The 14439-nt window shown below is 46.3% G+C and overlaps 1 protein-coding gene across 4 annotated transcripts in view; it reads left to right on the forward strand.

The window, feature by feature from the left end:
• TTC28 (tetratricopeptide repeat domain 28) overlaps positions 1 to 14439 on the forward strand; it is a 187852-nt gene that overhangs the window by 165967 nt on the left and 7446 nt on the right. For all 4 annotated transcript variants that reach the window (XM_075769899.1, XM_075769900.1, XM_075769901.1 and 1 more), the window contains 6 exons: positions 2425 to 2569; positions 5977 to 6156; positions 7194 to 7914; positions 9631 to 9755; positions 10826 to 11057; positions 11492 to 11568. In XM_075769899.1, the coding sequence (XP_075626014.1) occupies positions 2425 to 2569; positions 5977 to 6156; positions 7194 to 7914; positions 9631 to 9755; positions 10826 to 11057; positions 11492 to 11568 (1480 nt within the window). The remainder of the gene's footprint in view (positions 1 to 2424; positions 2570 to 5976; positions 6157 to 7193; positions 7915 to 9630; positions 9756 to 10825; positions 11058 to 11491; positions 11569 to 14439) is intronic.

The raw sequence follows: 14439 nt of genomic DNA on the forward strand, positions 1-14439 counted from the left end.
TCACTCTTCTTTGTGTACATAAACAGGCAAGAGATGTGAAAGATTTATGATACTCCCTTGGTTTTGTTCTAATAAAAAGCAATCCAAGTGGTGAAGGAATAAATCTAGAGCTGCTTGGCTGTGAAACCAAGATGAAGGAGGCTCTGCTGATTTAGAGTAATCAAGCCCCTATTCCGCGAGTAAGTTAGTGTGTTAAACACAGGAGGTGAGGCTGGCGAGTGCCACCTGCTGGCAAGTAGCAGCTGCTTGGGCAGGTCAGGGCTGTTGTGCTTGGACTAAAGCTCTGCCTGCTCACTGGTTCCTAGGTAAGCAGTGGGGTGTCCCTGCCCTTCTAGACTGGTATATCAGGCAGGGTATACCAGAGGGATGTGCTTTGAGCAAAGGGTTCAGGGCACTAGAAATGTGTGAGATTGGGAAAGCACAGTGTCTATTTCCTGATCTGGTTTAAAATCTGTGCTACATAAAGTATGGAAACAACTGAGCACTGCAAAGTGTGCTGGACTCAGCCAGCTGCTGCAGTGAAGCTAGGTAGAGGGGTCCAGAGGGGAGCAGACAGTGCTGAGTCCATGCTGATCTTGCAATGAACCTGGTATTGTGCAAGTCACCTAGTCAAGTTTTCAGCAGCTCTGAGTAGCAGCAGCATGCTCGTACTTTTACCAGAATCTCTGCATTGGAGAGCATGGGTAGATGGACACCAGGCTTCCGTTTGCATTCTTAAATTACTTGTTAGTGGGGAGCATGGGAGGCAGCATCGTTTTTTCTTTAGAGAATGGCTTTTAGACATGATACGAGCTGGGTCTGGGGATTGGTTGCAGCAACTGAGGAGAGAAAGAGAGGGGAGAAGAAAATTTTCTGAATCTGTCTGTTGGTATGTGTCAGAAAAGGTCAGAGGTATGTCTCAGGCCTGTAGTTTGTCAATGGTAGCAGTGCACTTGAGTGCAACGTTTTTGCTCTCCTTGGCTTTTCCTACATGCTGGCTTAATCTGGTAGGGGGAAGAGACACTGTACCTGTATATGTAAGTGTGTGTGTAGGTGTATCTGCTGTAGGCATCTATATATGCATACTCACAAATATATATACCTGTAGCAATTATGCAATCAACTGTTACTATAACTCATTGATTAACATATCTGTTGGGTGCTGAGTTTTCTTTTGATTTCCTGGATGTGCAAATATTTCCTGTTTTTATTTATTTTCTGTGTTGATAGCCAAGAATTGGTACAGGCAAGAGGTAAAATAAGGAACAGAGACAAGGCATTTCCTCTGAGCAAATGTTCTTAAAAAAAGGACATTGCAGACTAGTATCCTGACAAAGTGTGTGAGTTTGGTCATGAATCAGGAAACTATAGCTGCTTTCCTGTTGTGTAAATTGGCAAAGGCACATAGCATTGGAAGGTGTCTGAGAGGCAAAACATTGCTGTGCTTCACGGACACCAAGAATGGAGGGAAGCTTTCTCTGCACAGCAGCATCAGAGTATGATCTAGACTGGGATTTCATGGAACCCCTCCATCAAATAGATTTGGCACCTTGAGGACAACAGGGCATGTGTTGCCTCATGGGTGGCCTTTTATGCTTGAGATTGTTGTGTTTGTTACTGGACAGCCCCAGTGGTGACTCTGGTTACACTTCAGACCTTGCACTACCATTACCTTTCAATGTCTTATTTCCTTCCCTGCCTTTTCTTTAAGGCCCACCTGTTAAAACTTTCTGGAAAGTTGTCCTTTTCACATAAAATGGTTGTTCTTGGCACCAAACCAAGGATAACCTTTCTGGGGAGCACAGCTGCTGTAAGACCAGAATGGGGCAACATCATTTCCTCAACAGGGCAATAACTTTTTGTAGCCATGCTGTCTCACTCTTCTCAGCGTGATGGTGTTTGGTGGCTGGGGATGATGCCAGGAGAGCATGTGCAGAGCTCTGTCTGTGGAGATGTTAGAAATGGGCTCCAGGTCAGTTCTTGCATCTGACTTCATGGAGCCATTCAGAGGAGTGATAGCAAGTGCAGGCGTCATCTTCATGCTGCCTTGTTTGCCTGTTGTCATATTTCCTTTTGGTACCGTGCTAGATTAGTTGGTGCAAAACCCAAGCACAAATCCTCCTGTGATTGCAGTCAGTTGTTTATGGGTCTCATGTTTGCCTGCACACAACCACTATACGTAGGTATGCAACGAACAGCACTTCAGGCACTTGAGAGACACTCCATGGCAAAGTAATATGCTGTCTGCAACTGGTTCACCCTGCCATTAATGTCATTGTTCATTGTGGCATGAAGCTGAATGGGAGCCCTGCCATGCAGCATCATACGGAACACAATCCTCTGGATGGGCAGGGACTGGCTCATCATCAGTGTTAGGACGACAAGGCAGCCTGTAGTGGACCTCAGGTTTCTGTAACTAACCTCTCACTTGCCTTTTGCCCACAGGAGCTGTCAGAGCATGACCAGTCTGTTCAGCAGTACCATGTCTCCTGTTAAGGATGGAACATCATCTCTTCCAAGGAGACAGACTTCCTTCACCAAGCCCCCTCTCCGTGCACTCTACGACTTATTGATAGGACCTATGGAAGGAGTAAGCCTTTGGCGCGGACAAAAAAAAATGAAGAGATTCACTTACCAAAATCCTCTGACAATGTGGGAAAGCAAGAATAGGCAGCTTTGGGGATTGTATCTGAAGTGTGGTGGTTTTCACTTGGTCTTCCCAGATGGTGAGACCAGGGTGTTGGGAGGTGGAAACAAGGAGTGTTGCTGTTGATGCCACTTCCAGTCAGCTGCCAAAGTATAACGCTTCTCATGAACCTGAGCAGGAAGTTTATCCTTAATTGACTAGTCCTCATTGGCAAACTCAGCAGTTCTATCTAGAGACAAATGGGTCAGGGAGATAGAAAAAAAGCAGTACTGGAAGCCCAGCAGCACCACTGGCCCACCTTGTGCTGCTTGCTGCCATGTTGTGCCATACTGGCAGCCAGACAAGCTGGGCCTTGCTCTCTCTCCACCCCAGGGGTTGGTGCTTTTGCAAGGAGGTGGACGTGCTCCTGGCATGTGCCGGCAGCAGTGGTTGGGAGTTGCTGCTGGGGCTGGTCAGGCGTTCGGCAGCCCGCTGGGTTCACGGACAGTGTCCCAGCACTCGGCCCATTCAGGGCCCTACTCTGCGCGTGGTGGTGCTGCACCGGGGCACCTGCCAGCGCAGGGGTGGAGGACGCAGGCCCTGGCATCGTCCTGTGCTGGTGGATCACAGGGTGAATGCAGAAGCAAAGGGAAGCTGTGTGGCACGGTGTCCTGCAGCAGCCCTGGCCAGCCCATGCGGGAGGCCAGGAACAGCAGCGTAGCCCCTGGTTCCAGTCTCATGGAGCAGTGGTTATTTTAAAGGCTGTTTGGATGCTTTAATCTTGTGGAGCCATAAACCTTTGTGAGCCTGAGCCTTTGTTAGCTCTGTCAGCCTGCCATCGCGCGGTCACGCTGTGAATTTTGGAGAGCGGCGCCTTCTGCTCCAGAGGCTGCACGTGCATCCTTTTTCCAGGGCGAGGAGGTCAGCCTTGTTTATGGATTTTCTCTGTCATCTTCTGTGGCATTCTTGAGAAAGCTTCACCTGGGAGTTTAACGCCTGCCTACACCTAGTGTAAATAGGTAAGACAGGCCGGGAAGAAATCCTCATGGGGAACCCCTGGAGCCTGCTCCTCCTTCCCAGTGAGGATGCACTGTGGCTGGGCACTGTGTGGCAGGTTTGGGTGCCTGAGGCCCAGAGCTGGCTCTGCTAAGGTACTATAGGGCTTGGCCGGGCTTTCAGAGAGTGCAGCGTTAGCAGATACAGGCTCCTTACTAGCCTCTTTCTAAGAAGCTACAGTTCAGGTCTTCTGTGTGGTTTAGCAGTCCCATTATAATGGAAACTTCCATTATAGCAACACTAGCTGCAGGTGCAGGACCGATCCAAGCCAGCAGCTGTCGGCAGGCCTAACCTTGCACAGCTGTGCTCCCCGCAAGTGATGGACCAGAGACTTTTCCACCTTCATGACAAATCGCCAGTGTAGCCAGTATCGCTGCTATGAAGTAGAGGACATGTTCCTGTGCTTGGCAGTTCATGCTTTTCTCCTTTTCCTCACTGAAGAGATTCTTTATTGTTAGAACTCATCCTAAAATTAATTCTTGGAGACATATGGAACACAAATGATCCTCATAGTTTTATTTCTGTTTCTGTAATGCACATACAGCCATCGTAAGGAAAAAAAAAATAAACTCTGGGATTTTTACATACAAATTAAAAATTCTGTTAGGCACATGTCACTATGGCTCAGATGCTCTGATTGTGTTGCTGACAGCCTAAGCTCCTGGAGCAGTAAGTAAAATGGAATATGTATTTAAAAAAAAAAAAAAACAAACCCAAAACCACCCAAAAACATGAGTGGGAAGCTGCTGCTTGTCAACTTGGGCTCTGCAGAAAGAGGCACGGCTGAATGGAGGCTGGTAGATTTAGCTGCGGAGCACGCTTGCTGGTTCACCCCATGAAGTGGGGGCCTCCCTTGGGGCTGCTGGGGTTGTAAACAGCGTGTCAGGATGGAGTGGAGGTGGTTCTCAGGAAGGCTCCTGAGGCAGCCGTGTGTCAGCAACTGCCCTGCATCTCCCTCACCAGTCTGTGGGGCAGGCTGAGCTCCAGAGCTGTAAGGAGGACAGGAGAAACAGCAAGAGGTCAGCAACTATTTTTAACTCCTTTTAAATGAAAATGTTCTTATCCTTCAGCAGTTTTGTTCCCACTTCAAATGATAAGAAGCCTTTAAAAGCATCTTGCTGTCTCTCTTCAACTTTCTACTGTTTGACATTCTTCCTCATAGCTGACCCGATTTCTGACTTGCTCCATACTCCTTTTGGAGGAGATTGCCGAACGGATTTTTCTATTTCTATTTAGTAATGTTCTTTCATCTGTGCTGCTACCTGAGAACTAAAGCTTGAGACTGACTGCAAATTCCTGTTATTCTTTGATTGCTAGTGAGATTGGGTCAGTGTATCTCAAATTAATTGTCAGCTGTCAGTGCATCACAGTGCAGTCTGGAAGTCTGCTCCAGACAGACCCTGAGCAAGGCGGAGTGGACGAATTGCATTATAGGACCAGGGCGCATTTGTCTGAGCATTATATTTACAATTTCACACAAGTAGTAATATTCACCCTCAAAATGCATAATATCCCTTTCTTTTCTCTTGCACTGTCTGATACCCGCCATGTCCACACTTCAGGATTTTTTGACATTACTTCTGTGCCTCTCTTGTTTCAAAAGTCTGTGTTTCCATTAGACGTTATTTTTACAGTACACTAGATAAATAAGAGTGAAATTCCCACAGTGGGACCAGGAGCAGTTGCCACTTTTTGTGCCCAGGCACGTGTTGCCTATGTATTAATCTCTCTGCCTCACTTCTCCATCCATAAGATGGAGAACTTCTAAACTTTCTGTTTAGACCTATTTGTGACTCTGGGTTCATTACGATGTCAAATATCTTGAAGTACAGGTCATAGGCACAATCTGTAGATTGTTTGCTCTTACATAGGTGGTTGCTATTTTGAAATTCAATATCAGAAAGAATATTCTCTTTCAAAGGATAAAGTGATAATATTGACAAGACATAGGTTGTTGGGGTTAACAAAGATTTTACGCTGGAGCAGAAGGAGTTGTTGTACTGTGGTGGGGCTGAGCCCTGGCACACTTGCCGGGGCAGGGTGCGATGACCGAGATCTGTACAGCGTGTCAGTGCGCTTGAGGCTCTCATCCCAATGAGGTTGCTTGTGCACAGGTGACCAACAGCCCTGCTGTATAGATCAGTCCAATGGCAATGTGTGTTCACATCACATCTATGTTCACACAGAGCGTAATTCTGATGTGCGTATTTCCAAACCTGACGTGGGGTCAGGCCAGAGCCTGATGCTTGGAAAGTGTGGGCTGGGGCGCTGATGGAGTAAAAAGGCCAAACTAATTCTCTCACTTTTCTTTTCAGGGTTTGATGCATTCCAGTGGGCCTGTTGGCCGCCACCGCCAGCTGATACTCGTTCTGGAGGGAGAACTGTACCTCATTCCTTTTGCTCTTCTGAAGGGCAGTTCCTCCAATGAGTACCTCTATGAGCGCTTCAGCCTCATTGCAGTGCCATCCATCCAGTCACTGAATCCCGGCTCCAAGGTCTGACATTGCCTTATAAAACCTCTCTCTCAGAGAACCTCTCCTGTGGGGTGCAGGCTCCTATACATGCTAGAATTGCAGCAGCTCTGTCCTGCTATGCCAAGCACAAGAATAGAAATCACAAATGTACCACCTTCCCAAGGCATTCCCAGTTCTGCTGAGCACGTTGAGCTGTGAAGTAGATTCTGATGTCGTTCCTGCAGCACAGAATCACAGCCCCAGGCATACCAGGAGGGACAAGGGGAATGAACCATTTGGATAGCCTCATTTAAAGGATAGCATGTCCTGGGCTGTGAAACTACATGGCAGGCTGCAGAAATGTAGGTGTTTGTGATCAGTACTGGGCTTCCTTGGCAAGATGACTTGTCCTATCATGTTCCTGGTGTGTTTAGCTACATTTTAGCTTTCTGTGTGGAGAAGGCCACCAACATCTCATGGCACTGAAGCTATAAGACAAAGCGAATACCACAGGCAAATCCTGCAGGAAGCGTCTTCATGCTGATGTTTGGCATCAGCATTTCCAAGGGCCAGGTCTCCAGGGAGAATGCCCTAAGTCACATCTGTTCTTGCTGAGCCGTGTTCTGCTGCATGTCTTGGCTTGCACTGTTGCAGTCACTGGAACAGCAAAGTAGTCTGAATCCTGCCAGCATGCAGCACCATGCCACTGGCAGTGGTGATGCTGGTCCCTGAAACACAGGTGTGAGAAACCAGTTAGTGAGTGATTACGAGTAATTTTCCCATAAGATGGGAAACTGGGGTATTCTTTATGCTTTTAGCTCTGCTACAGTCCTCAAAGGGACCTTGGCTAAGTCTGTTGCTTTCTGTTCTTATCTATCTGTTCACGTAAGGCGTGAGGATAGAAATCCTGACTGGACTTGAGTGGAGATGTTCCTTGAAATAATGGAAGAAATTAAAGAAATGCAAAGTTTTTTTGTAATGCTGATAACCAGACTTCTGTTTAGAGCCAAAGACACCAGATATTCTATTACCAGCACCATAACAAACAGATCTTTCAACCTCATTTTCTCTTTCTCTAGTCCCATGCGAAGAAGAATACTCCTGCTTACTCCAGTTCTACCTCAATGGCAGCTGTCATAGGAAATCCCAAGCTCCCTTCAGCAGTTATGGACAGGTGGCTATGGGGACCTATGCCCTCTGCAGAAGAGGAAGCATATATGGTATCTGAGTTACTTGGCTGCCAGCCCTTAGTTGGCAGTGCAGCAACAAAAGAGAGGGTCATGAGTGCCCTCACTCAGGCAGAATGTGTCCATTTTGCAACCCATGTCTCCTGGAAACTGGCTGCTTTGGTCCTGACACCTAACACTGACAGTAATCCAGCCAGCAGCAAGAGTTCTTTTGGGAACCCCTACACAATCCCAGAATCCCTTCGGATGCAGGATGATGCCAGTGATGTGGAGAGCATCTCAGACTGCCCTCCTCTTCAGGAGTTCCTGCTTACAGCAGCTGATGTCCTGGATCTGCGGCTTCCTGTCAAATTAGTGGTTCTTGGCTCTTACCAAGAATCCAACAGCAAAGTCACTGCTGATGGAGTCATTGGCTTGACAAGAGCATTCCTGGCTGCTGGGGCTCAGTGTGTCCTAGTGTCACTCTGGCCTGTTCCTGTGGCCGCTTCCAAAATGTTTGTGCATGCCTTCTATTCCTCCCTCTTAAATGGGATGAAAGCCAGTGCAGCCCTTGGAGAAGCAATGAAAACTGTACAGAGCAGCAAGCAGTTCTCTCATCCATCCAACTGGGCAGGTAGGAAGAATCTGCTTCTTGACAAACCAGACGGGGTTTCTAGGAAGCACTCTTATGCCAAATTGTTTGAGTTATGCAAGGAGTGGTGGTAGCAGGTAGTTGGGAGTAGCATATGCCCTGTGCTCTCCCAGATTTCAGCCCCCATGCTTCAGACCCTGATTCAACTGAGTATGGCTGAATGTCAGTGTCATGGACACATCAGTATTCCACTGTCTATAGTACGTGGGCTATGAATTTGATATAATTTAAAGCAATTGTGTGGTGAAGTGTGTTTCATCACAATGGTTTCATGACTGGAAAGAAATAATGTGCAATAGTTATTCCCTATGTTTGAAATCTATAGGGTCAAGTTTCCTGTACACAGGATGGAGCTAGCTGGAGCAAATTTACAGAACCTTCTCACTGAGAATTTAGTGAAACTCTAACAAGGAGGCAAGAGTAGTACTTCTGAAAATTGGAGCAGCAGCAACCAGTAGCTATGATTTCTGTGATGTAAACTTTGTAGGGCCTATGCCTTTGGTCCTTTTAGGAGAAAGGTTTCCCTTGCTTCCACTGGAAATTTCTCAGCAGTGTAAGCTTTGGGGTGGAGCGCTGGTGCTTGCTCCCTCTCAATTAGATGAGTGAGTTGAGAATCAGTAAGACAAAGTCTTGGAGTTCAGTGGTGGTGTTACAGGGATATGTACAAATAACCTGCTTTTTTTTTTTTTCCCTGAGAGAAGTCCTGTTTTTTGAAAGCTGCAGGCATTCCCCAAATGGATGTTTTTGCACAGGCAGCAGTACTGTGTTGTTTAGATCAGGAAGCTGTTCTAAGTATGGCTCTGATGTAAACTGTATGTAGCTGGAGGAGCAGGAAACTCAGTAGAGCTTATTAAAATGAGCGCTGGCAGTTAGTCTGACAGAGTGATTTCAGGGTTCTTGAGTCCAGCATTAGGACGTGATTCAGAGAACACCAGATGGGAGCTGAGTTTAGGTTACAGTCCACAGTTCAATTTGTATTTTATTTTCCTTCCAAGATTTTTCTGTCTCAAAGAGCATTAAAAAAATAAAAATGACCGATTCCTAGGTAAAAAAAGAATGAGCATGGACATGGGTGCTTGGCATCACCACCAGGTAGAAGCTTCCAGCTACTCGAGCTGTCTTAGTACTGCTCCTTCCGTGGTAGGTAAGCAGTTCATTACACACAGTCCCTGACTTTCACCTTTGACTCTTGATGGTGAGTCTCAGAGCACGAGAGCGAGGACGGGCAGCTGCATACCTTGCTGCAGTGGATGAGAAGGGACAGGCAGAGCTCCTTGTGCTGACACTTGGAAAATCTAGCATTTAGGCAGTGCCTAAGCCAAGACAGGCTTTTGAGACAGGGAAAGCTCTCAGTCCAAGTTCTGTTTCTGCAAGCACTGTTTAGCATCTATTGATTTTCGGTGCTGTAAAGGAGACCTGGAACACACTACAACAAGTTTAGCTGCAATACAGTATTTTTTCCACTTGCTTGAACAGGAAAACACTATTGATTTAATACAAGAGGATAGTAAGAAGCCTCTAGAAGCTTTCTGGGAGTTCAGACTATGGGACTGGGCAGCTGCTCTGGAAAAGAATGTCACTCTGCAGGGCGCAGTAAACCATCATTCCATTAGTTCGAGAGGGCAGAGGATCTGTTTCTGTTTTGAACATTTTCTATAATGAAAGGAGGTTGAGTGTCTCTTATTCTGAATCCTGCAGCCTTCATGCTTATTGGGAGTGATATGAAGCTGAACAGCCCTTCTTCGCTAGTAGGACAGGCCCTGACTGAGATTCTGCAGCACCCTGAAAGGGCACGAGATGCTCTGCGTGTCCTGCTACATCTGGTAAGAGATGGGAAACACTGCCACACGCAGCAGGCACAGCAAGGGGCATTGCAGGCCATGTAGTTGTGAGATAATGTTACCTGTGGGTATGCATCTGTAAATGGTGAATGGGAAGAGAAACACCCTGATGTGTAGCCACGCACACTTGAATATATACCTTCAGCTCTTCTCCCTTACGATAAAGTAGTCACTTGTGAAAAGACTGGGTCAGTGTGAGAAGACTGAGACGTCTGATGGAGTGGCCAGAGCAAAAACAGGCAAAGTAAGCCAAGTCTTACATTGTATTGTGACAAAATACTCCCCACATCCATCTGGTTTGCATTAGCTGTTGAATTGGGTCTCTGCTTTAAAAATGAGATAATCATTGGAGTTAGTTGTTTCTATAAGGCAAGAGCTATGAATGTATGGCAGTCATGGAGATGCAGAGCACAGGGACTGCTCCCTCTTTGCATCCTTGGAAGGTAAGAGGCACTTTTGTCCCCATATGTGCCAGTAGCCTGTTGTGGGGAGCAGCAGGACTGAAGCCAAACTGCCAGATGGCTAGAATAATCTCTCATGACTTTTAATACTTTTCTTTCCGATGTGTCTTCCGTGGTCCCACAGGATTGTGGAGTATCCATAGGGTGAGGGAAACCTGTGAATATTGCTAGTCATCCCAGTTGCTGGGTTTTGTGAACACACATCTCTCTTTACTGTTTACCATATAGCTGGAGACTCTTCCCTGGTAATAAACGGTGTTCGTGAAAGATTGGAACCTGAACATGAGTCATCTTTTGGGGAGAAATGCAGCTGCCAGGCTTATAGGAAACTATCACAATCAAACTGGAACTTAGTTAGTAGATTTTCCCAGCATCTCAGAGAATATTGACACTCACCATAGTGATTTTACAGCGTGCAGGCTGAGTTACTGGAGCCTCTGTTTTCAAGGGCACTAAAATCCTTCTGTGTAAGACAGGCCAGGTTCAACATTCAGTTTGCTGTCTCTCAACCTGCTGTTACTGCCTCTTTACTGTGTAAAAAGAGGTGGTTTGTAAAAATCTCTTATAAAATAAGCTGTACTTTCCCCAAAGGTGGAGAAATCACTGCAGCGAATCCAGAATGGGCAGCACAACTCAATGTATACCTCCCAACAAAGCGTGGAGAATAAAGTAGGTGGCATTCCAGGCTGGCAGGCACTACTCACTGCAGTAGGATTTCGGTTGGACCCTCCAGCCAGTGGCCTCCCAGCAGCAGTGTTCTTCCCAACCTCTGACCCTGGTGACCGGCTACAGCAGTGCAGCACCACCATACAGTCCCTCCTGGGTAAGAAACAGGCCAGCTACTGGCCGTGTCCTCATCTGTCCAAGCAGACATTGACCTTTCCCTGCCTTTCTTTGATGCAAGCCTGTAAAATGGTGATGGTTTACATCAGTGAAATAAAAGTATGTAACAAGGTAGAGGTTCTAGAAGTAAATGTTTTACTGAACATTTTGTCGTAGATGAGAATCATTTACTACTGGGTCCAGTATCTCAGAAGCATGATGTGACTATTCTCCCAGCTCTCAATCAGAAAATGTGTAATCAGATGCAAAGTGGGAAACCCTTTTGCTTTCTGGAAATTGCTCGTGCTTCCAGAACTGTTCAGTGATGTGGGGGAGAGGTTTTAGGAATTAGCTGAGTTTGTGTTCAGGTTGTTGTATTTCTAGCAGTCAAGAAACAGACACTGAACAATCCCTATTTCTGCTGATGTTTTTCAGGTTTGCCTAACCCTGCACTTCAGGCACTTTGTAAACTTATCACGGCTTCAGAAACAGGAGAACAGCTTATCAACAGGGTGAGTTGGGAGGTTTTCCTCCAGTACCAGTTTCCAAATTGTTCTTCCCAGGTCAGTAAATTCAAAAATGCACAGAATGGTTTATGCCTTGGTTTATCAACCCAGAGCTTGCTAGGAGACTTCAGGGTTGAAATTCTAAACTTGCCTATTTGTGTGAATGAAAGTGTGTGTCCAGAAGAGAAAAATGCAAGTGTATTACTGGGCTGCATGGCCTTGGGTCTTCTTGTTCAGTGGCAGAAGACAAAGCATTGTACTTAGTGCAGTGAGGGGGAAGCAAAATATGGGAAATGAGTGGTAAAACCACTAATTGCTATTTGGCCATCCTGTCTAGGGTCCATGTTGGCTGGTCGTTGTCCACAGTAATTACCAAAGTCCCAAAGTATAGTTGACTTGGGACAATGCAAGGTCTGTCAGAAAACTTAGTGAGCCTATGCTTCTCCTGCTGCGTGTGATCGTAGCTCTGCTGAAAGGATTCACAGTTTTTAAGAGAAGGGCAGTGCCTCCTGTGGCTATGGGACTCCTCCCTGCCCCTCCAATCTCCTTCACATTCCTCCCTCTCCCCCGTCTTTCTAGCATGCCTAGCCTAACCTTTCTCTGTGCCACCAGCCTGGCTGGCTTTCCATTACATGTTTCTTACTGTCCTGATTGCTCCTGTAATGAGGTTTATCTTGATCATTTGCCTGCTTTAGTAAATAAACACACTGCACATAGTGAATGGGCATATAGTTCACTTTCTTTTTCCCTTTCCCATGCAAAAATGTTCTGGGGAAGTACTGTGGTGGGTAGCTGGGATTATCTCTGTGCAGCTTCAGAGGGCTCCCCATCATTCTGTCATGCTGTGTCTCTGCACAAAATACAAAACAACAGCCCCAGCTTTGCTGTTACCTTCTAAGCAGCCTGTTTTGTCAATCCCTTAGACTGAGTCTGCTTCAAGGAAAGAGTTTCTTGTTATGATCTACAGTAGCACATGAGATATTTCTAATGGCTTGTCCTTTATGGCATTTTGCTTTCTTGCCTTGGCTTTTTTGTCAGTACCCAAGACTTCTGTGGTTGAACAGCAGGGTTATTTTTTCCTCATTGCCACCAGAGGGAGGCCCAGAGTAGAAGGAATGTGATGAGTAGAAGACGACATTCCGATAGATCAGACTGTGTTACAGTATCCGTGAGATTACTTCACAATTGTCTTCTTGCCTCAGATAATTAAATCACCCAAGGGAAAACATTCAGATGGTTGTACATAACTAACAAAAGATGCACTCACCATTTCCTGAGCTGCCTCATGCAATAAATATTGGCAGGGATATTGCATTGTTTTTGCAAATGGTCTTCTGTAGCCCAAACCCCAGGCAGAATTTCCCTTTGCACAAGAGTCTATCCAGTTACAAGTAAGGGTGTTTCAACTTAGCTCTCCCTTCCTCTGTGGTTACTTGCTTTTTTCCCTTCCTTCCTCTCAGCAGTTCAGTTGGTGAGCAGCTAAGGCTCTGCCTGTCCCAAAGGAGAGAAGACTTTGTTCAAAAGTGGAGCATAATGACTGACAGTTCAGTCAGTGGGTGTTGCTCACTGTTTTTCCTGTATGGGTGATAGGTGTCGTAAGGGGGCAGGTGCTCTTGGCATTAGTGAAGCAGCAAGGCAGGGAGCCTGATCTTTTGCTCTGGATAGAAAATGCTTATTTTTAGTGCAAAACAGAAAGCAGGAACCACAAAAGAGAGAACTTCAGTACTACCGCATGTGCAAGGAAAAGTTAGGGATTGCTGACTGCATTAAGTGCCAATAACGTATCCCAGAGAAAACAAGAGAAGGGCTTGTTTTATGTTCAGCCTTTGCCAGAATGTGGGTTGGCCTGAGTGTCTGCCTGCTAAGTGTCTGAGTTGATTTTAAAGAGCTGGGCACTCCCAGATTCCAGCTGCCTGTTCCCACGCTTTTGGACTCCTGATTCATAGCTCAAGCCATTTCCATTGGTCCCTTCTTTCTCTGGATAGAGCATCTTGCAGTCAGGATGCTGGTTTGCATGTGGATGTGTCACTGCAGGGTTCCCTATCACAGGCATTTTGTAGCACAGAATAACCTGTGTTCTTTCTTTTCTCCTCTCTTTTCCTTTCTTGTTATCTGCTGCCCGAAGGCTGTTAAAAATATGGTGGGAATGGTGAGTATTACATGCACTGGGGAATGACACTGCTGTGCAGGGTAAAATGCCTTGGTCACTGCAGACCCATTTCCCTGCGCTGCATAGTGTCTTCAACCCGCTTTCAGGCCTGGAATTTGCTCCATAGTGCTACTGTGGAAAACAGACTCTGTAAGCTTTTGCGGGTTATAAGAGATGGGTGGTCCTGAGGTTAGCTGGTCCCTGATTAATGACTTTCCATCCTTCCTGCCCTGGATGTATTTTTAATTGCATGGGATTCTGGCACCTTAATTTGTGTCAGATCTTCATAAACACATTTTTTCTCTACTTTGCTACTCCTGTCCCTTGGGCACAGTTGAGAAACTTCTTTCCTGGAGGCCATGGAGGTATTAGGAAAGTCTTCCGTGGTTTCATATGACTTGTTCTGCCCAGTTAAATGCTGAGAATGAGGTTCCTGGGATTTGTGTAAGGAGTATGCTTCAGTCATGGAACGGGCTTTAGTATATTTCTGTGAGCAGCCCCAAAGTATCTCTTTCCTTTTCTTTCACTTCACAGATATTCCTGCTGTGCTTCCTTCTTGCTCAATTTCCACTGGCCACCCCCACCCCAACCCTCATCCCTGTTCTGTCCCTGCCTTTGCTGCTGTTCAAGTTTGTCCGTCGTTGCAGTCCCTGGAGTGTCCCTCTGCCCAGACCTTTTCATCTCGCTGTGCTGTTCAGGAGCAGCAGCTGAGTGTATGGGTGTACAGG

Source organism: Balearica regulorum, chromosome 17 (genome assembly GCF_011004875.1).
Source record: "Balearica regulorum gibbericeps isolate bBalReg1 chromosome 17, bBalReg1.pri, whole genome shotgun sequence".
NCBI lineage: Eukaryota > Metazoa > Chordata > Aves > Gruiformes > Gruidae > Balearica > Balearica regulorum.